Here is a 19,819-nt window from a genome sequence, read left to right as displayed (position 1 = left end):
GTAGTTTTGAGATTTGGAAGGATTAAACAACAGTGAAAAGTGCATGTGGTGGCTTTGAATGTCATGTTTGTCAGCACACAGTCTAGCCAAAACTAATTGAGAAGAAATATGCGGAACGCCGGGGTGAAGGTTACTTAGGCAGATCACGGCTCAACATTTTACTTCGATATATTGGTGTGTGGGTTCTTCTTTTGCTCTGAACAAGCTATACGTTATGTGGCGTAACAAAACACTTCATGTGCGACCGAAAGAGTGAGAACCAAATCAGTATTTTAATTTTACGTTCAAGTCAATGCTTATCTCTGATTAGACAGTAAATAACCCAATGATAGGTCCTTCTGAGTCGTAAATAAGTAGGTTATTTTTTAAGAACAAGTACTGATTGTGATATGTTAAGAGTCCTTTGTGTTAAAAGCACATCCTCATCGTATTTTATCACGCGTTGGTTTGCTATTGAATTTTTTATTTAACGCCTAACTTGTTTGTTGATCAAAAACCACATAGCTGGAAAACTAGGGCAAACAAAGGAGCGCAATGGCGGGCGGCAAGGTTTGTTTTGGACATCACGAAAATCGACAAGACACGAGATGCGTCAGAATGTTGGAAAACTTTGCCCAACAAGTCGCATTCAAACCCGCAATTAATTCACAAAACAGAGATTCTGTAGAGGGACTTGATGAAAGGGCGGAAACAATTACCCTTGGAATTACTTTCAATTAGTGCAAGATTTCCATAGAGCTTGTGTACACTCGCGCATGCGTGAATAGTGCTGATTCTTACATGGGACAGTTTGTGTTGGCGTGCTATGTTACCGGGTATAATTTGATCATGTGTTCGTCGTATGCCCCTCGCAGGACATTATTCTGAGATCGCCGATATTGGTGACATTATGTGCTTGATGAATCGTTCTATTGAAGTCGCGGGACAATACTCTAATGCTTCAACAAGAGGAATCCATGCTGCCCAATAGTGCAGGAGTACATGAAGGGAACCTAAGGCACAGCAAAAGTAAGTCCTTGCTCACTTGTTTATTTCACTGTCGGCGTGGAAATGTACACCTAAATCGCTGTGCATTTCAGTCACGAAAGGTGAGAGTCTTCGCGGGAAATTTTACCCGCGTCAATCGATGGATATGACTGTAAGATAGAATACACAGTGTGCCACTAGGATTTTTAACCTCGAGAGCAGTGTGTGTGAGATTAGAATGCAAAAAAGCAGTTTCGTAACAACCTTTTGCTTATTTCTAAGACGAGAGATTTAAACGCAGTGTGTTAGTCTTTTGACCGTCGCAAATTATATGTAATCTTTGTTCATCGCCGAAACAAGAGCGGCAAGACCTATTGTTTTGATAAATCTATCGCGTTACAACACGTCTGCAAGTGGTTCTCAGCTTAGAATGGCCGAGAATTGATGACAAAAGACAGGCCTGTTTGTCGTGCGTTTTTGTGTCGTGTACATTGTACGCGCTAATGGTAAAAGGAAACGTTCATTGAAACCGGTGTCATTTCTGAAGGAAATTCATCTGGATTTCGCGTGCCCTTAAAAATGAAGAGACCGTTGACGCTTTTTCACTTCTTCAAAGAGAACTCGCAATGACGGAAAAATTGGTTAAACAAACACTGTCCAAAGAACCCGCGAACGAATTACGCTTCTGTGCTTCCTTGACCAATTAGGGAGCCCTCACTTAATTCAAGTTCAAACTTCTTTTCACGGTGATGTGTAAAGAGTTCTATCGAAACAATAGTTCATTTGCATGTATAACTTAACGATAAACACCATTGGGAATTGGCTTAAAAGTCTTGCTTAGCTGCTTTCTGATAAACACTGGATGTGAATGTTTAAAATGCTATTTAATTTGCTACTGAAGTTTTCGTTGTTGAGCAATGCATCGGAGACAACTCAAGTCGTGTTTATCCTTTTGATGGCCGGAAAGAACATCTTTGTTTGACGAAAAGCCTACTGTTATTGAAATATACACGTCTTATCGCTGACTTTATCGCTATACAATTTCATGACATTTGACATATCGTCAACTTGCTTTCAGTATTTTGTGTCCAAAAGTATGTATTAAGCGTTTAATTTCCGCTGTTTGCTTTGAAAAGTAAAGAGTGAATCTGTGGACGCTGTTTGGTGTTTTGGGTGGCAGTTCGTTGTGGGAGAGCAGTTTGGTACTGTACGTTGTCTTCGCCGGCTTCAATCCCTTTGATCTCACTGACTTTTTTTTGTACATTTTTGAAAGTTCACTTTGATTCTTGTTTTTCTGTCTGATATTATGAAAATTAGGATATACATGAAAATCGTTGTTCACACATAATTTTGACATGCACTGCAATGATTGTCACACCAAAAGCTGGACAGCAGCTTCTGTTGCGTGAAACGGAAGTTAAAATGTTTTAACCGGAAGTGACATTTCGATTCTGTCACGTCACGGTTTCACTCCCTGCATTCTCTCTTAATTTCTAGTTGAAATGATATCTTGTAATCTCCTAGGAATTTTCTTAGGGAGGGTAGTAAGATTCGTGTGGAAAATCTCTTTCGGTGGGTTTTAGCGGTGAACGTGTGTTTGTCAATATAATCCTGAACCGAGAATCTTTTTCCTTGAGTCACGTGACGAATTCAAGGGCATGCGCCGAGCGCGAAATTTGATTTGGCGAAAACGGTTCGGAAAGGAAGTAGATACCGTTTCAACGGCGTTACATCATTTCCTTTTCAAGCATGCTGGTTTAACTTTCGCTGAAACTTTTGCCACATTTTTCTACTCTAATCAAGTGTGATAGTGCCATGAGAATTCATTTGCCTGGTAGAGGAAAAGGTGGGCATGCAAGAGAATCCATTGCTTCGCGGCTGGGGCCGTTGGGCCGCTAAAAGTTGTTGCGGTCACGTTCTGAAGTCGCTTTTAACTTCTTCGAGAACTTTCTCTGTACTCACTCAAATTCTTTGATTATTTTCGTAGAAACATCAATCAGTGGATATGAAAGGTAAGTACTCTTTTCAAGTTCTTGTAAGATTTATTGTGATTTATGTCGAGCTTTTTGCGTAAGCTAAGCCAGATTCAATTTATCGAATGCCAGTACGACTGCTAGTACTAAAAAATGGTAAATCTCGACATTGCGCCCCTAATACTTAGTTCTCTCTTGGGAAGCTACTTTAGTTGTGAATTTTCAAGTGTTTTTTCGTTCAAATCGTTTGTACATATTTTATTAGCGGCGGTACTTGCGTAAGAACCGATCTAAAGTAAACAAACACGAACAGCTTCATTGTCGAGTGACGCGCAGGTACATTTTTGATGCTCCGAGGAACAGATGCGCGCCTTATAAACTCTGCGTATTGAATTTTCCTGAATTCCCTGAGGGAAAAATCCCTAGACAGGCGACATGATGTTCGGAACTGTTCAATCTTGATGGCAATATCGTTCGGGCACAAAAGGTGAATGTATATCCATTTACAGTAGTGGTTCTTTTGTAGCCTTTTGCAAAGGCGCTTCGAACACAGAATTTACGTTACTTTTGGCATGATCATTTACTATTTCTTCAAAACCGATTCACAGGAGTTATATTTAAGCTTCCTTTTTGACGATAAAACTTTGTCTTCAATTCCTATATTCAAGACTTGTGTTTCGTTTCAAAATCTTCATTTTTCCCATCAGTCTACGTACGAGATAAATTTGGATGGCTTAGTATACACGGTAAACAGCGACATCACAAACAAATGAAGTTGAAACTCAAAATACAAGAAAAGTTCTGAAGTTAGCTTTTTCAACTCGCGTAATAAAGGCAAAAGAGCAAGGAAAATGAAAGTTTTGGACCTTTATAAATATATTCTTTCTAACAGCTGCAATTTTGCAGCTATGAAAAGTCGCCACAGTTGAAATGTAGTCAGATCTGATTTTAACTCAAAAACAAAAACAGGAGCTATTTTGAGCTTTTGGTAATATTTTTGCCACAGAACACAAGATAGGTAAGTTCATTGTAATGTAAAATCTTGTACAAGATTAGGTTGCCAAACTACTGTTTAAATTAAATCGTTTTATATGATGTAATTTGATTAAGCCCGTTTTAGTGGGAAAATTGGGAATATGGACTGTGATGCAACAGGTGATGCGGTGATCTAGAAATCTTATTTACTGAACGTTTTTTTTTTTGTGAAAACGATTTTGAGGCATCATTACTTTAAAGGATAAAAGCATAATTTTGTAAATACATGCCATAGTTGAGGACATTTCTGTCTTGCGGATTATGGAAGCTAAGTAGAAATCATCTGTCATTATTACAGCTGTGAATGAATCGCAAATTTTTTAAAATTCATTAACAGATTATTATTATAAATCAACATAAAATGATGAATGGGTTTGTACATGTGTGTACAATGCATATAAATTGCCAAATGTGTGTTAGATTGTCATAGCATTAAATTGAGAACATATAATCCTACTATATATGCTTGCATACTGTTTCCAAAATTGCAGTGGCTGAGGAATTTTCTTTTGGAACATGAAGGAAAAGGCTATTTTCTGTTTGCCCAATTTTAAGAGGTTCTTTTAAAGTTCTACGCTTCCTGAATAGAGACAGGAATTAGAGCATTTTATTTTGAACTGATTTTGTGCCCTTTGTAATATCCAGTGCTATATAAATTTGTTAAATATATTATTATTAGTTTCCCAAACTGTGGCTTGAAGTTTAACCTACAGAAATTTCAACTTTAACTTACAACTCCAGCCTTGTTTGAATTTTATTCCTTACGCATGTGTATTTTTAGCTGGTCAAGGTAATGAGTGAGGGGTAAATGATAATCCTGCTCCAACCAATAATGCTTTCAATAAAATTATAATGTTTTAAAAAATGCATGGATTTTATTCTAAAAAAAGTACAAAATGTGACAGTGGTTGATTATGCAGACATGTTCAATTGTTATTGACCAACAATATTATAACAGGGCAGTGCTAATGATTGAATCATTTAGGATATTGATGAGCAGATAATGAACTACAGCAAAATATTTTGATATGCAAATTTGTTGCTCTATCTCTTGTGTAATGTTTTTGTTCGTAAATAAAATTGTTGATTCTATACAGAGATTCATACTTAGATTAGTGAAAAATGTAAAAAGAACTGCGAAGTAATTCCAGTACTGTTTTAAAAATAGGACAAAATATTTAAGGCATGAGCTTAACAGACTGTGGAAAGCAATAGCTTTAATTTTTACGTCATGAAGTGAACCACACTGGCATTGTTTTTAACATGTGACAAGTGATTTTTGATTTTGATAACAAAGAGTTTCCATTCACAGTTTTAACTGAAGCTCCTGCATGATCCGAAGTTTGTTTCTTTTCAAAATGATGACACAAAATCAGCCATGTATGCCGCAAGAATAAGGTAATGATCAAGAGAGACAGTCTGTTTTGATATAGACTAAACAAACTCTGATCTGATATGATAAAATGTTTTCAGAGACCGTTGAGCACAATTTGTATGCATGTCAGGGCTTTAAACGATTGAATCTTGACAAAACAGTGAAGCAGTTTGTTTTGGAGTTTTGGATTTCTCTACATAATAAATATAACTTCCAATAATAATAATAGCTTTTGTGTTGGTCTCACAATAGAAGGTTCTGTATCCAGCAGGAGCACTCATTGTTATGGATATGATTCGTTTGCTATTTTGGATTACAAATTGAATAGCTACCTCTGCTAATAGAAATTCTAGTCCGTGGGGTAAGAGAGGACGTAGCATGATAAGAGTTTATCAAAACAGTTTGTTTGGATACCAGATTGATATTTGCCAAGGTCACACATGTGTAAAGTCCCATATTCAATATCTCTAGTGGATGAAATGATTGTAAAGTTCCTTTGATATGCTGGCACAAACAATTCTTGGGCATAGCTGCAGATTAACTAGCAAGAGGCACAGTGTATCCACTTGCTTCTTCTGTCAAAGGTAAAATTGTGCATATGACAATGAATGAGAAAAAAATTGCAATCATCAATTTAACTTGGAGTAGTGCTTAAATTCAATTGATGTTGTGGTTAAACAGTGGCAGATTATAATGTTGAACTTCTTTATTATGTTATTAATTTGTCATCACTTGCTTTGCATTTGATCAGTTTGCATCTATTCCTGACTAAGTAAATATCAGTGTTTAGTATTGCTTTAGATTGTAGGTGCATTTATTCCTTGTGTGTTTAACTGTCTTGGTAATGAAAAGAGAACTCCTGTGTCTTAACCTTTATGCCAAAGCAATTATGTCAGGATTTAACATTGGCTTTTTTGCAAATTACACATGTTTACAACAGCATCTTATTATGGTTTTGGCTGGGATCAGTGTTGTGTTTGTTTTTGAGAAATTTTCACTGTCAGTGGTAGATGTTTTTTTAAAACAAATATTATTTCATTGGTTGAGTAATGGTTTGTAACATTTTACAGAGCTAACTAAAGCTGAACTTTCCAAAACTAAATAATTTAATATATAACTTTGAAGTGATCAAATATAGTCACAATTTCTTTATTTCTTCATACCAATGAATTTTGTTGTGGGAAGCCACAGAAAAAGGATTTCCAATCCACTTTATCCAGGGGTTTTATTAACGTTTTCAGCAGAAGGGCAACTGCTTGTCACAGGCGGCAAAATGTTTTGAACTGAACTTCTTTATAAGTAATTATACTTTCCTTGGATTGTCAAGCTACACAGGGGTATTTATTACATGATTACATTTACCAGTAGAAGTTTTGGGGTATTCAAAGTCTGTTTTGGTAACTGTAACATCTGTGAATTAGAGTTTTGGCTGTAAGGTGGCCATTCAAACAATGCTCGACTGCCTGGAGTCTGCCAATCAATCCTGATCTTAATTGTACTTAAATGTTAACATTTATCTTATTATATATTGTACTAGTCTAAATTTAAGATGGTGATGTTATTGAATGTGCATTATCCTATGATATCCTGAAATCAAAATGAAACTAGTATAAACTGACATACAACACATTTGAATTTTATAAAATGTTATTATATGACTAGCTCTGTGAGCGGGCAAGATGAATCAAATCCTGGGCTGTGATTGGCTAACCACTCGGGACTACCTGCAGTGTCCTGCAAGAAAAATTTCCACGAAAGCCATATAATAAATCCTTTATTGACCAAGCTTGTGTGGTCAAGATGTCTTGATGTTGGCCTTGTTCTTTTATGCAAGTTTATGGACCTCGACTCCGTCTCAGTCCATAAACATGCAGAAAAAGAACTTGGACAATATCCAGCCATCTTGACCTCATGCTTGGTCAATAACCCATATTTACATAATAGCGTGGCTTGTAGATTCTAAAATTAATTGCACCTTACAAACATTTTATGCTTTTAATTCAGGGAAATACATCAATTTCACCTTTTGTTTGCCAAATAAATATACATCTGAATGAGACAATGCATGTCCTTCAAAACAAATTGAAACATTCTTGAAAAGTGTGTTAACAAAAGCCCAGATTTTAACATCTTTCTAGATTTTTTCAATTGATTTTTTTTAGTTGTGGCGGTAACCTGAAATTCACAGAGGTCAGAATTAATCAATATTAATTACCGACTGGACACCTCATAGTTATGTAATTCTTATCAGGGGTTTCTTTAAAGTTTTCAGTAGGAAGGCAATTGGTTGTCACAGACGGGGATAAAATTTTGAGCTCCTCACAGCTGGTCAATTTGCTCACTGTACAGCCTTTGTTGAAACCCCTGTCTTATTATTGACAATTAGTTCTGATTCTAGGTACAGATTCAGACTACAAGCTAGGAAATACATAAAGAATTTTTCTAGTAGGACCTACTTGTACATGTGGCCCATGGTCAAGCTTTAATTATGTTTATTTTAAGAGCTAGGCTGTAATTGTTTTCCTGCTTGTCTGTCAGGCTAGTGAAAGCTTTGATTCTACCTGCCCAAATTGACATTCTCACAGATTTGAGAATTTTTAAAATTGGCAATGGACTTCTTCTTTTTCAAGTGTGCTAAGTACAGGGGTACACTTTATCCACTTAGCAGATTGGAAAATGGGCTTTATTTGCACCTCATGAAGTTTAAAATTATATTGCTTTGTTTTTCAGTGGGGAAGGAGATAACATTAGAGTGTACGTCCGTGTCAGACCACCAGATAAACACCTTGAAACAGATGTTGACCGTACACCATGTTTAGAAGTGACGTCGGGGAATACAGTGGTGCTCCAGTCTAAGCCTGATCCAAAAAACTTCTCATTTGATCATGTAGCTGATATCAATGCCACTCAGGTATTCATAATCCTTGGTGGTTTTAAATGTCAAAGGTTCAGTAATTACTGCATGCGTCTGCGTCATGCCGATCAATTTGGAAAATAATTGGGTCGAAAAATTATGATGACTGCAAAATTGACCCTGGCCTTGAGTCTATTTACAGACTGATAAATATTGAAATCCAGTTATGTCACAATCTGTTTAGGTAATTCTTTGATTTGTTAATTGTGCATTGTGTTTGAAACAATGTGCTGGTAGTTCTGCTAAATGGGGTTTAAGGCTAAAATGGAACTTGTAATTATCTGAATTAACAAATATAGACAGTAGAAGTAAATGTGATGTTGATATCACTAGTCTAGTTTAGATATATGTGTATGTCTTGTTTATAGATTCTCATGAGCTTCAAGATACAAATTAAGTCATCTCACCAGCTAGGAAACCTTAAAATGTGACCTCCTACAGTTTTGTCAGATATTGAAATGAACCTCAGTCTTCTGGTCAGCCTTAAAATGTTCTTAATCAGTCTTAAGTTTATAATCTCAGAGATTTAACTTTTGATGATGCATTACAAACAGGTGTAGATGACCCATGTACATGTAAATTAAGCAGCCCATCCAAATGTTTGTATGAATAGTATGTTTTGTTCTGTTTTCCACCAACATGAAAATTGTTGTTAATTTCATGAAATTTAAACTCGATAAATTTATCTCAATTGACAATTTGTTGTTTGGTTATTTTTTTTATAGGAAGAGGTATTTGGAGCAGTTGGAAAGAAGATTGTAGAAGGTTGCGTGGCAGGTTACAATGGAACTATTTTTGCTTAGTAAGTTTCACAATAACACACAGCATCATCCTTTTAACTGGGTGCTGTTTTTGTCTGTCTTATGCTTCGCTGCAATTTCCTGTTCTCCCACAGTGAATATACTCTGAGACCCTCATTGTAAGTGGCTCCTGCTGGGCTACTCTTTGCCTCATTTAATTTAATAAGTGACTGTAGGCTGAAGTCCTGCATCTTGATTTTAACATTTTCTTCTTTTCTGTACTGTTGCATTTCCCCTCATTAGCTGAGAACATGTTTATTTTATATAATTTCATTTTTGATTATATTATGCTTGTTTCTTTAGTGGCCAGACAGGTTCTGGGAAGACTTTCACCATGCTTGGTAAGTCTAGTAAACAAGACTCTTTACTTAATATATGTTATGATAAATTATTGTAATTTGGTTCTGAAGAGTTTAGATTGTAAATTCCTTGAGGGCATGTTTAAAACACAAAATGGTGCAATGACAAAATGGCACTATGATTAGCCTAAGTAGTGCTCAGGTTCTAAAGCCTAAATATAACTGACTTGACAGTGGTAAGCTCACAATGGTAATTGTAACGGCTAACCCTTACAGACACCTGTATCCCACATTGGCTCTTACCCGTTGTGTCATTTCCTCATTTCACCATTTGTCATTTTAAAAATGCTCCTACCTCAATTGTTTAGTTCATGGATTAACTATCATTCTCATTGTTTAACAGGGCCTGCAGAGGGAGAGGAGGAGAGTTTTACTCATCAGCTCCGAGGTGTCATACCACGTGCCTTTGAATACCTTTTCAGTCTCATAAACAGAGAACAGGAAAAGGTAGTGAGAATGTTGTGTCTAGTTGATGTAAACTCTAAAAGCTATTCAGTTCAATGGTGCAGGTGTAGGCATTGCCTAGCACTGTAGCAAATTAATTGATTTCTGCTCGTATATAGCAGCATTGGTATCGATTTTCTACTCTGATTCACCTGATTTTGAAAACACTGAGAATACAGTCACATAATTTAACTGCCTTAGTTTATACCGGCATACAGATGGTGATAATTAGTAAAAATCATGCAAATGCAATGAATAATAGCTGTGTTGTAATATTGAAACATTTAATATTAATAATTATTTTGTTAGTTTCTTTAATTTCTCCTTTTGTAAAGTGAAAATTGTAATACAGATTTTGATTAATCTATTTTCAGCATGGTGAACGGGTAGAGTTCTTGTGTCGCTGCTCTTTCCTTGAAATCTACAATGAACAGATATTTGATCTGTTAGATCCTGCATCAACTGGTCTCTCATTAAGAGAAGATATCAAGAAAGGTGTATTTGTGGATGGGCTTCTTGAGAGAGATGTTGCTAGTGCCAGAGATGCTTACAGGGTATTTACATTTTCTTTTTTACATTTGTATAACAAGGACTCCAGGTTTGAAGTTCTTGTCACAGAGGTTTGTTATAAAAAGAAAGATAACTGCATTCTTGTTTGAAGTCACCTTGCATTGCCAGGTTTTGAAATTTTTATCTCAAGCTCTAGCAGAGCCCTTTATTTAAATAAGCTTATCGCCAGCGAAAAACAACTGTTAGACACACTTTCAAATCCAAGTATTATTGCATGTGATTTAATTTGTTTTTGATTAGCCAATTGGCTCTTTAAGGCTAATTAACTTTAGCTTGAGGATATCAAGACACAAGTTCAGTTGTTTCATTTTATTTTCTACTAAGCTGTTTAAGTATTATTTTTGTCTTATTATGTGCCTTTGCTGAAACTTTGAACAGGACTGTAGAGCTGACTACCAAACCCATACAGGCTTGACACTGAATGAAGGTCTTTGTGAATTACAGGAAATAATATTGTATTATATTTTCTTTCCTCAGGTGCTAAATTCGGGCTGGTTAAACAGGAGAGTGGCTTCAACGTCAATGAACAGAGAAAGTAGTCGCAGTCATGCTGTTTTTACAGTAGCTTTAGAATCCAAGGTTGGTGAATTTAACATTAATTACACTTGTAACCCCACTAGGCTTGGACTTGGCGGGTTAACTTTTTCCCTTGTAAATGCTCCTACCCAGGTTAACTTTCTACTTTTTTCCTAGACCCTTTGAGTCTAAACATGCATTAAGTTGTCCTGGGTTGTGGGGTTACCCTACCTGTCAAATTTTGCTTGTAGACCCTGGCTATCTGTTGCCCCCCAGCTACAGTTAACCCGCTTACTAAGGTAACCCTCCCTCCCTGTAAACAGGCCCTAAGCTTCACAGTTTTGCAAAGATCTCTTTCTAGTCAAGAAGAATTCTCCATCGGAGATTTTAATAATGATGTTGTTAAATAAAAATTTTAACATGACTTGCTATTACTAATCTTATTCAGGAACGTAAAGCTGGCATGGCTAGTATCAAGGTGTCACGCCTTAATCTGGTGGACTTAGCAGGATCTGAAAGACAGAAGGATACACATGCAGAGGGTCTCAGACTCAAGGTACATGTAAACTTTACTTATTTTTCTGCAAAGAAGTCATTTTTGAAAAAAGTGGGATAGATGCAATGAGGCTCATTGTCTCAAAGAGTGTAGGTTCAGGACAGGGTTGTCATTAAGTTTTGAGTCACCCATTGCCTTGGTCCTCACACCCGTAACAAACTTGTTACTTTGTGGGTGAATTGTACCAAGAAGAGGCAGGTTGTAACATCAAGGGCTCATCACGGATACTCAGCCATAACAGGTGTTATGGGTTACAGCCCTTAATGACAGCCCTGCAGGATTTTACCATTTTATTTTGACTCTGTTCAGTCAAGTTGTCTAATGTCTTGCTGTTTTTTCTGTTGCTTTAGGAAGCTAGCAGTATAAACAAATCTTTATCAGCTCTTGGTAATGTGATAATGGCCTTAGTTGACATAACCCATGGAAAGACAAGACATGTACACTACAGAGATTCTAAGCTCACTTTTCTTCTAAGGGTAAGTTACATTTTATTTGTAACTGGCTGCAGAAATGAAGATCCTGTTAAATAGTTCACTTGATCCATACACTGTTATTCAAGAATATAGACTGCTTCTAACATCACTGTCCCTTTTTTCCATAGGATTCTTTGGGTGGCAATGCCAAAACCTATCTAATTGCCAATGTGCACCCTTCTGCAAAGTAAGTTTTATAGATGTTTTATTTTGTTAGACGTTAAATTCTGCAGTTTAAGATGACCAACATATAGTTGTTGTCTTTGACATCTTGAGGAAGGTGACTACAGTTCAACCCCTATTAAATGGCCACCTTCTGTCATTTAATAGAGGTAAAAACAATAGAAAAACCCTCGTCAGGACTTTCATTGCTGGCCACCTAATAAGACTGGCTATTTAATAGGTGGCTGCTTAATTGGGGTTCAACTATAATGATTATTTGTAATTAAGTTATAAATTGAACATTCTTTATTTCAGGTGTTTTGGTGAAACATTGTCCACTCTGAACTTCGCCAAAAGGGCAAAGATGATTAAGAACAAGGTATGTTTTTCTGTGTTCTTTAGAGTTTGTACCCCTGAATTTATCTTAACTTGCCATGAAGGACACATGTTTAACTGTTGGTAAATGTTAATGACTGTTAGGCTGTGGTGAATGAAGATGCTACAGGAAGTATTACTGCTCTTCAAGCTGAAATAAGAAGACTCAGAGAGGAATTGGAGAAAGCTAGAGGTGAGATTCACTTGTATTCAGTAGTCATGCAGTATCTCATTTAAGTACATGTAGACATTGGCAAAAATATTGCCCTCCTCACTGTTAATCATGGTACTCATCAGTCTCAACCTTTTCCAACAATTGTGTTTATTAAGTATAACCTACTGGTCAATTTGATCATACAACTGTGTAGCTTGTAACATAACTTACCTACCTGTGTATTTCTTTGTTTGGTTTTCAGCTGGTGTCCCAAAGCAAATCACTAGACAAGGTACAATTGCTGAGCTAAATACAAATCACTTTAAAGAAGTTAATTTTGAGATTAAACATTCTGGAACTCAGACGTGGTCATATTGTCCATATTTTCACCAATGAGAAGTGTAGTCTCTTTGCAATGTGACTTGTGGTTCCCCTATAAAGGCAAACTGTGTAACTGCATTGTTAGAAACTGCTCTACACAATGATTCATGAAGGTAACTGCAGTGTGGGCTTTACAGTCACCTCCAGACTACAATGACAACTTAATTACCTTTGCTTAAGCTTTAATGATCGAACTGAATCTGGTTCTCACTCTCTAGAATCAACGGAAGCTGAACGCAACAAGAGTTCTCGTGACGAGGCGTGTGTAGCACCGGACAGTAACAACAATAACAATAATAATTCAGGAGTAGACTTCAATCAACAATACCGAGAGTGGAAGGAGATGATGGTAGCGGCCACTGCTGCTAGAGATCGAGCTGAACAAGAAAAACAGGTTAGAAACTGGTAAAACATGTGCAATACATGATCCTCTTTTGCAGCCTTTATGCATTACAGCAGCATATATACATGTATTCTTCAAGGTTTACTGAGAGAAACCTATGTCAACTGTGATTGAGAGCAAGATGATTTCCGTCTTTAACTATTTTTTTTTTTTAATTTTGTAACTGAAGTCAATTTTGCTGCTAATAATATCGGTAGCTAATACATTAGGAGTAATCCACTTCATGGCATGTTAGTCCATCGTAGAAACTACTCCCACTAATTTTCTGATGCATGTACAGTCACTGTAACAGTTGACTGAGAGTTCTGCGCTCTGTTCTTCATTTCTTTTTTCCTTTGTTATGACAGTGCTTAGTTGAAAAAGTACAAAAGCTCGAAGAGCTGTGCAGTAAAAAGGAGAAATTCTTACAGGTGTGTATCTGAAACTTTCCAGTAACAAGACGTTCTGGCTCACTGTGTCAATGTGCAAACCTTAGTTAACTCATTTATTTTTTTATTTCTCAGTCGACAAAGATGATCCTAAAGTTTCGAGAAAGCACCATTTCCAGACTGGAGAGACTAAGAAAACGAGAAAAGGAAGGCTCCGAGGGACAGGAGGGCGAGAAGGATAGAGAAATTGTAAGAGCATGCAAGAAGAGTATTTGCTTGCTTTTATACAACTCATCCTTATTTCTGTTTTTCTCGTACAGTCGTAGCACACCTTTTACTGTAACAAATTACGCGGTTAGGTCAGTAACCACTTTTTAATCACACTTGAGAACTTGCATCGTTGTAGTTGAAGAACGAGTCCTCTATAAGAGTCCAAGCTGTGTAATGCCCGAGTTGGCTAGTTTTACTATTCAAGATTTGTTTGAAAAATTGTATAATTATTCAACTAACTCTTTGTTTTATAAATTCTGGAAATCATTGGTTTTGAGAAGTAATTTCGAATGATATTTTTCCTTTCACTTTTTAGCAACTCCTGAAGGAAGAAATTGCAGTCTTGAAAGACAAAATTGAACATCATCCAGATGTCACAAGGTTCGCTATGGAAAATCTGGAGCTTAGAGGTAACTAACATCTGCTATGGCGATGTCAAAAAGAAAATTGTCGAGTTCAGAATAATGCCCGCCGAACTCTGACACAACATTTTATTTTGAATGAGAATTGTAAACTAGTTTGGTTTGATCTTGTCCTCAGCGGAATTGAAGTGCATTCGGTCCCTTGATGAAGATGGAACTGATTGCGCTCAGGACCTTGCTAAGAGTCACCGATACACGCTACAGCTTGAGAGGCAACTCAGAGAACTTCTTCAGTCACCTCAAGGAAGCGGTAAGTTTCTAATTCACTTGCTTTCGTTTTATTCTTAATTGTGAAACATGCATGACTACAAACGGCCAGTTGATTAGCCATCATAAGTTTCTTCTGTCAGTGACGATTTCTGTTACCCTTGGCTTGCTTTTCTTGTTAAAAGAACATAAGCCGTTAAATTCTGTTGTCAAGTTGTTTTTTGACGTTTTATCTGCAAAGGAAAAACAGCTTAGCGTCTTACCTTTTAGTGTCAGGTTAAATTCGTCTTAGTTTCTGTCGCAAGGTTTCTCTGACAACAGTCCTTCTCTTGACCTTCTTGTCATACACTTTGCGTAGATGGAGGTTTCATTGGCTCTTGGTCATTGAACAGAATACATGGATTGTTTTCATACATGTCTTATCATGAAAATCTCTTCTGACTTCACATAAAACATGCCTATGTGTTTCGTAAAGAGAAGCTAGAAATTGTTCTCCAAACTGTTTGGGAGAAAACAAGAGGTTCAACCATGGTCATGTTAGGAGTAATGCATATGAGAGGACTATGTTCAGGGCTTATTAGGGTGAAATTAGTGCGACTCTTACTAATGTCATGAGGATAACTACCATTCAAAGGTTTGTAAAGAACGTGATATGAACTGAACAAAAGGAAGGCTAACAGCTATGTGTGTGTTAACATTGTTTTTAATGTCCCAACTTTCAGAACTTGAAAGAAGTCTGTCCAACTCGTTGTTGAACTTAGAAGCTTCCAATGCGGAGCTGGAAAAGTTCAAACTTGAACGAGCACAGTTACAGGCTCAGCTGGAATCAGTAAGTGTGTCTTTTTATCACAACTATTCAAATGAGAAACTACTTCAATTGTATTTTCCGATTTATTCCCAAACCAATGGCAACAGCCTTGAGTAACTCTTCAAAATCAACTGAGTGTGAACAGTTTGTTTCGTTTCTTTCAATCCTCAGCTTTTAAATCGGTGGGTTTTGGATAAATCTTTTCAGTTGTCAAACCAAAGAATGAATCCTTTTTAGCGATTGCCTCTTTTTCGTTTTAATGTTAGTTCTGAAAATTAAGTTTTTAACAAAACAATATACCTCTTGACTGACTGACCTTGTTTTGATGTTATAAGAAGAAACTAACGTGATGTTAATCATAGGAAGACATCACTTGATGATCATCGCAGTTATATACACAACTTAAGCAGCTGTGAAATTAAAGCCTGAAAAAATATGATCTTTCATATATTCATTTGCACTGATGTATCTCACTTGAGAATCAAACTTGGGTTAATTGTTTTTCTCCCTTTCAAGAATCGCGAGGAGCTGACAGAGACTCGCGAAAGCTTGCAGCAGATGAAGGAGAAACTTGTGGGACAGGAAGAGAGTTTCAGAAAGAAATGCATCGATTTAGACGCTGATGTGTTATCCCTTAGAAAAGCCAACGCTGAACTAGAGGTAATGACCAGAGCTGGGCCAGCATAGCTATTGTTCATGGCTTTCTAACGAGTGTCCTGACGAAAACTCAGCAACAAATAAAGACGACAAGATTATGCATGTTTCAAAGCGGAAATTTCTACAAAAATTTCTACAAAATATTCTACAAAATATTCTACAAAATATTCTACAAAATATTCTACAAAATATTCTACCCAGCAACTTCTGTTGATTTTAGCAGGGGGGTTTGCATTTTAAAACCTTTCTTTGTTTGATATACTCAGTGAAATGTTTGTGGATTTTTCCGTAGAGAGCACTTGAAGCGCATCAACTGAAGACAGCAGTAGAAAGGACGACACTAAATGACATCCACATGCAAACGATCAAGGTAAGAAAGTGTTACACACAGTGTGTACAGCACTCATGGCGTAGTAACTAAGTATAGGCGTCTCCTCATTAGTCTGCTCATTGACCTATCAGTTTACACCAGCAGAGATTTGACAACACCTGATTTAAACCTTGAAGGGTGGACAGACTTCGTTACTTACAGGATTCCTTTAGACTACGAACCGTCTCTTTTTTTTTCTTCCAAGATTGATTTGCAATCAGAATAAGCCTTTGGGAATAGCGTCCAGGAGGTCGGAGTCTGACACGAAATTACCGTGGGCAAAATTTGACGACTTCCTGTACTCTTTCATTTCCTCGTGTCGCCGTTTAAAACAAACCACCCTCAAAGGTTTGCTAGGTAATGACAGGCTTTACAACCTAGCTCTCCGTTTTCCTTTTAGAGTCTCACATCTCCTCGTAAACTGTTGCTGACTTCAAACCGACTAAGTCCACGTAGCGCGGCCAGTACACCAAAACGATCACCGGCCAACAACCGAAAATCCAAGCTAGCATCTCCTGTCATCGGAACACCTGATGAGAAACCAAAACAACCCAACGGACTGATTAGGAGAGATAGCTTCCATGATATTGGATCAGACAGTGAAATGGATGAACCATTCTTTAACTTCGACTCGGAAGAGATGGATGATGAGGAACTTTACAGTGAATCGCTCTTGGAAGAGCTTAAAAAACAACAGGTGTGTTACTAACCTAATGAATCCTTTAAAAAAATCTGAGCTGCAAGAGAAAGATTTTAGTGAAAGCGCTGTTATTTGAGGGAATTGTTTTTTTTTTTTTTTGCAACTTTTCTCTCAATTTTATTGCCATCCAAGTTTTAGACTCAGAGACGAATGGAGTTTTGTTGCGGCTACTGAGGTGAACACGTCTCGCGACGCTTTTGTTGCTGCAACTGTTGCATGAAGTAGAATAATCTTTTTTGTTTTTATCTTTTATCTTTTATTCATTTTTACATTGCTTACATTAAACGATACAGTTATTTACGTTACATACAGTAACAATACTTACATTACCAATGACACAGATATTTTCCATTACTTACAGTGCAGCTATTTACATTCCATACAGTATATGTATTTATACAAAAGAATAAGTATTAAATAGTTAAATAACTGCAGTTAAACATAACATAAAAGTAAAACTAATAGTAATGTTACAGACAACAGTTCGCCCATTTCGATTGTGAAAATTCTATTTTATTACTCTTTCGTGCAATGTATGCTTCTGTTTCATACTTAAGTTCACCTTTAGCTTTAAATCCATGAATACTTGGAAAGGTTCTATGAAGTAGAATAATCTTGACTCTACTCCGTAGCATACTACGCTTGCGGCAACAACAACAACAAACGTTGCGACACGTGTTCATTTCAGGGGCCTTTACTACTGGGCCACGTGTCCTACTGTTTGTGACGCAACAAAATTGTGAAAAAATTTGCACCAAGTGCATGTAACAGAGCCCTCATGTAGGAGAGTCGGCAGAATCATTTTCTTTCTTCATGTTCAGGTAATTTCTTCGCTAAGTTATAACTACTTGCTCGCGCTTAACTCGTTCTGTTCTTGATCTTTGTCAGGAGATGAACAATATTCAGCTTCAACAGCTTCAAACAGAAGAGGCAACAAGAATACGATTGAACCAAACCGTCAACAAACTTGACCACCAAGTGCAACATCTCACAACGGTCAGTTTACATGTAAATCAGTTAAATACTTGCTCGGCGTGCTCCGACATCTTATGTTACGTAAAAAACATGTATTGAATGTATTGTTTATTGTTTTCGTTAGGCCATTACAAAGCAACCCCTGTTGTTCTCGAGAAACATTGGGAAACCGCTTCGTAACACACAAGAGTTGAGAATTTATTTTAATCATATTTTAGGTTCTTACAAGTGAACGGGAAAAGCACGCTGCGACTGAGACCGAGCTGAATATGAAGAACCTGGGTCTAGCTGACAAGCTCAAAGAGGCCCGGGGAGAGTTAACGGGTATGTTTATCAGTTGTACAATGACTGTCTTCGTTTAAAAAGAGGCAAGATCCAAACATCTTAATTGTATATGTTGTTCATGTTCAGTTCTTCGTAGTGAAATAGACGATGTAAAGTGTTTACTTCAAGCTGCCGAGAGACAAGTCGACTCACTGAAGAAGGAACGAGATATGGAGAGTATTGAGTCTGCCAGGAGACTGGCTGCTCTGGAGAGCAAGGTATGTGACGATCAAAGCATCACAGCAACCTAATCAGTTCCCAGAAAAAAACAAAAAAAAAAAACAGAAAAAACAAAGGAGCCACGTTTGCTCAAGGAGAACTTTTTGTAATGTCTTAGCCCTCTTTTTTTGTCACGGCAGTTACCAGCAGGCGTGACAACCTTTGGAGAGCAATTAGTTTAATTACTACATTTTGACTGGATAAAATGGATCGGAAAGTGTCTGAGCACTTCCACTAAGGGTTGGCGAACATAGCGTGTTTTCTACGTTTCCCGCAATCTGAGAACCTGCATCAGCCCAATCTGTTTTCAATTCGAGCCAGCGAAAAATAACAAGTGTACGATATATTCATATCTTCCGGCGTGGCGTAGACCTTCTTTCTACGGGTCACGTAATATTTTGGAAGGAGAGATTGCACGACAGTCTTGCCGCTACCTTATTCTGAGCTGGACTCGATCTTTATGTCTACTTTCCATGAAATTTGCTCATTATTCAGTTGCTGAATGCCTTTTTTGCTGTTTCGTATCATTCTCGTCTAAAGATTGTATTCAACATTTTCCTTTCAGTTGACGAGACTTGAATTTGAGAACTACAACCAGCAAACAGAAACAGAGAGCACAATAGAGATGAATCAACACTTACAGGTGAGACAAGTTTCTCTTTACTTTCCAGCAAGTAGCTTATGAGTAGGCTCTGCCTGCCCCGAGAGGAGAAGGGATAAAGCTCTCTCTCCACCTGCACCTGTTTTCTGAGCGTCTTGATCAGTTGGCTATAACTTTCTGATTCTCCATCCTGACTAAGTCGCTGGTTTGTTGTGTTTTAGGCCGATGTGGAAACTCTAAGAGATGAACTCGAATTCAAGAACCATAAAATCGAAGAATACGAGAGCATATTACAGGCGGAAAGACAGAGATTGAAGGACATGGGACAAGAACTCCAGGTATACATAACAAACAGTGCTTACATATCTACAACTTCCTTCTGGAGAATTGGAAAAAATTAACGTCAGCCCCTATACACTTCGTTTCTCTCGAAACTAACATT

General features: G+C 37.2%; 1 protein-coding gene across 5 annotated transcripts in view; it reads left to right on the top strand.

The window, feature by feature from the left end:
• The window catches only part of LOC110052985 (kinesin-like protein KIF15-A), a 40,295-nt gene that overhangs the window by 9,633 nt on the left and 10,843 nt on the right, over positions 1–19,819 (top strand). For 2 of the 5 annotated variants that reach the window (XM_020759168.2, XM_020759167.2), the window contains exons 2-29: positions 855–1,008; positions 2,954–2,978; positions 8,080–8,260; positions 8,989–9,065; positions 9,367–9,404; positions 9,766–9,869; positions 10,241–10,420; positions 10,914–11,015; positions 11,401–11,508; positions 11,859–11,984; positions 12,110–12,168; positions 12,459–12,522; positions 12,624–12,711; positions 12,935–12,964; positions 13,272–13,447; positions 13,804–13,866; positions 13,960–14,073; positions 14,411–14,504; positions 14,635–14,766; positions 15,446–15,552; positions 16,048–16,191; positions 16,481–16,558; positions 16,959–17,255; positions 18,147–18,254; positions 18,452–18,557; positions 18,645–18,775; positions 19,342–19,419; positions 19,599–19,715. In XM_020759168.2, coding sequence (XP_020614827.2) covers positions 936–1,008; positions 2,954–2,978; positions 8,080–8,260; positions 8,989–9,065; positions 9,367–9,404; positions 9,766–9,869; positions 10,241–10,420; positions 10,914–11,015; positions 11,401–11,508; positions 11,859–11,984; positions 12,110–12,168; positions 12,459–12,522; positions 12,624–12,711; positions 12,935–12,964; positions 13,272–13,447; positions 13,804–13,866; positions 13,960–14,073; positions 14,411–14,504; positions 14,635–14,766; positions 15,446–15,552; positions 16,048–16,191; positions 16,481–16,558; positions 16,959–17,255; positions 18,147–18,254; positions 18,452–18,557; positions 18,645–18,775; positions 19,342–19,419; positions 19,599–19,715 — 3,000 coding nt within the window. In that variant the 5' untranslated portion in view covers positions 855–935. Of the gene's footprint in view, positions 1–119; positions 253–854; positions 1,009–2,576; positions 2,813–2,953; positions 2,979–3,133; positions 3,427–8,079; positions 8,261–8,988; positions 9,066–9,366; positions 9,405–9,765; positions 9,870–10,240; positions 10,421–10,913; positions 11,016–11,400; positions 11,509–11,858; positions 11,985–12,109; positions 12,169–12,458; positions 12,523–12,623; positions 12,712–12,934; positions 12,965–13,271; positions 13,448–13,803; positions 13,867–13,959; positions 14,074–14,410; positions 14,505–14,634; positions 14,767–15,445; positions 15,553–16,047; positions 16,192–16,480; positions 16,559–16,958; positions 17,256–18,146; positions 18,255–18,451; positions 18,558–18,644; positions 18,776–19,341; positions 19,420–19,598; positions 19,716–19,819 lie in introns of those variants that run through there. The other 3 variants (XM_020759169.2, XM_020759170.2, XM_020759171.2) reach the window with 3 other exon arrangements.

The sequence above is a fragment of the Orbicella faveolata genome, unplaced genomic scaffold (genome assembly GCF_042242905.1).
Source record: "Orbicella faveolata isolate gen_17 unplaced genomic scaffold, um_ofav_v1 contig_3, whole genome shotgun sequence".
Taxonomy (NCBI): Eukaryota; Metazoa; Cnidaria; class Anthozoa; order Scleractinia; family Merulinidae; genus Orbicella; species Orbicella faveolata.
This window is presented reverse-complemented; position numbering and strand designations above follow the sequence as displayed.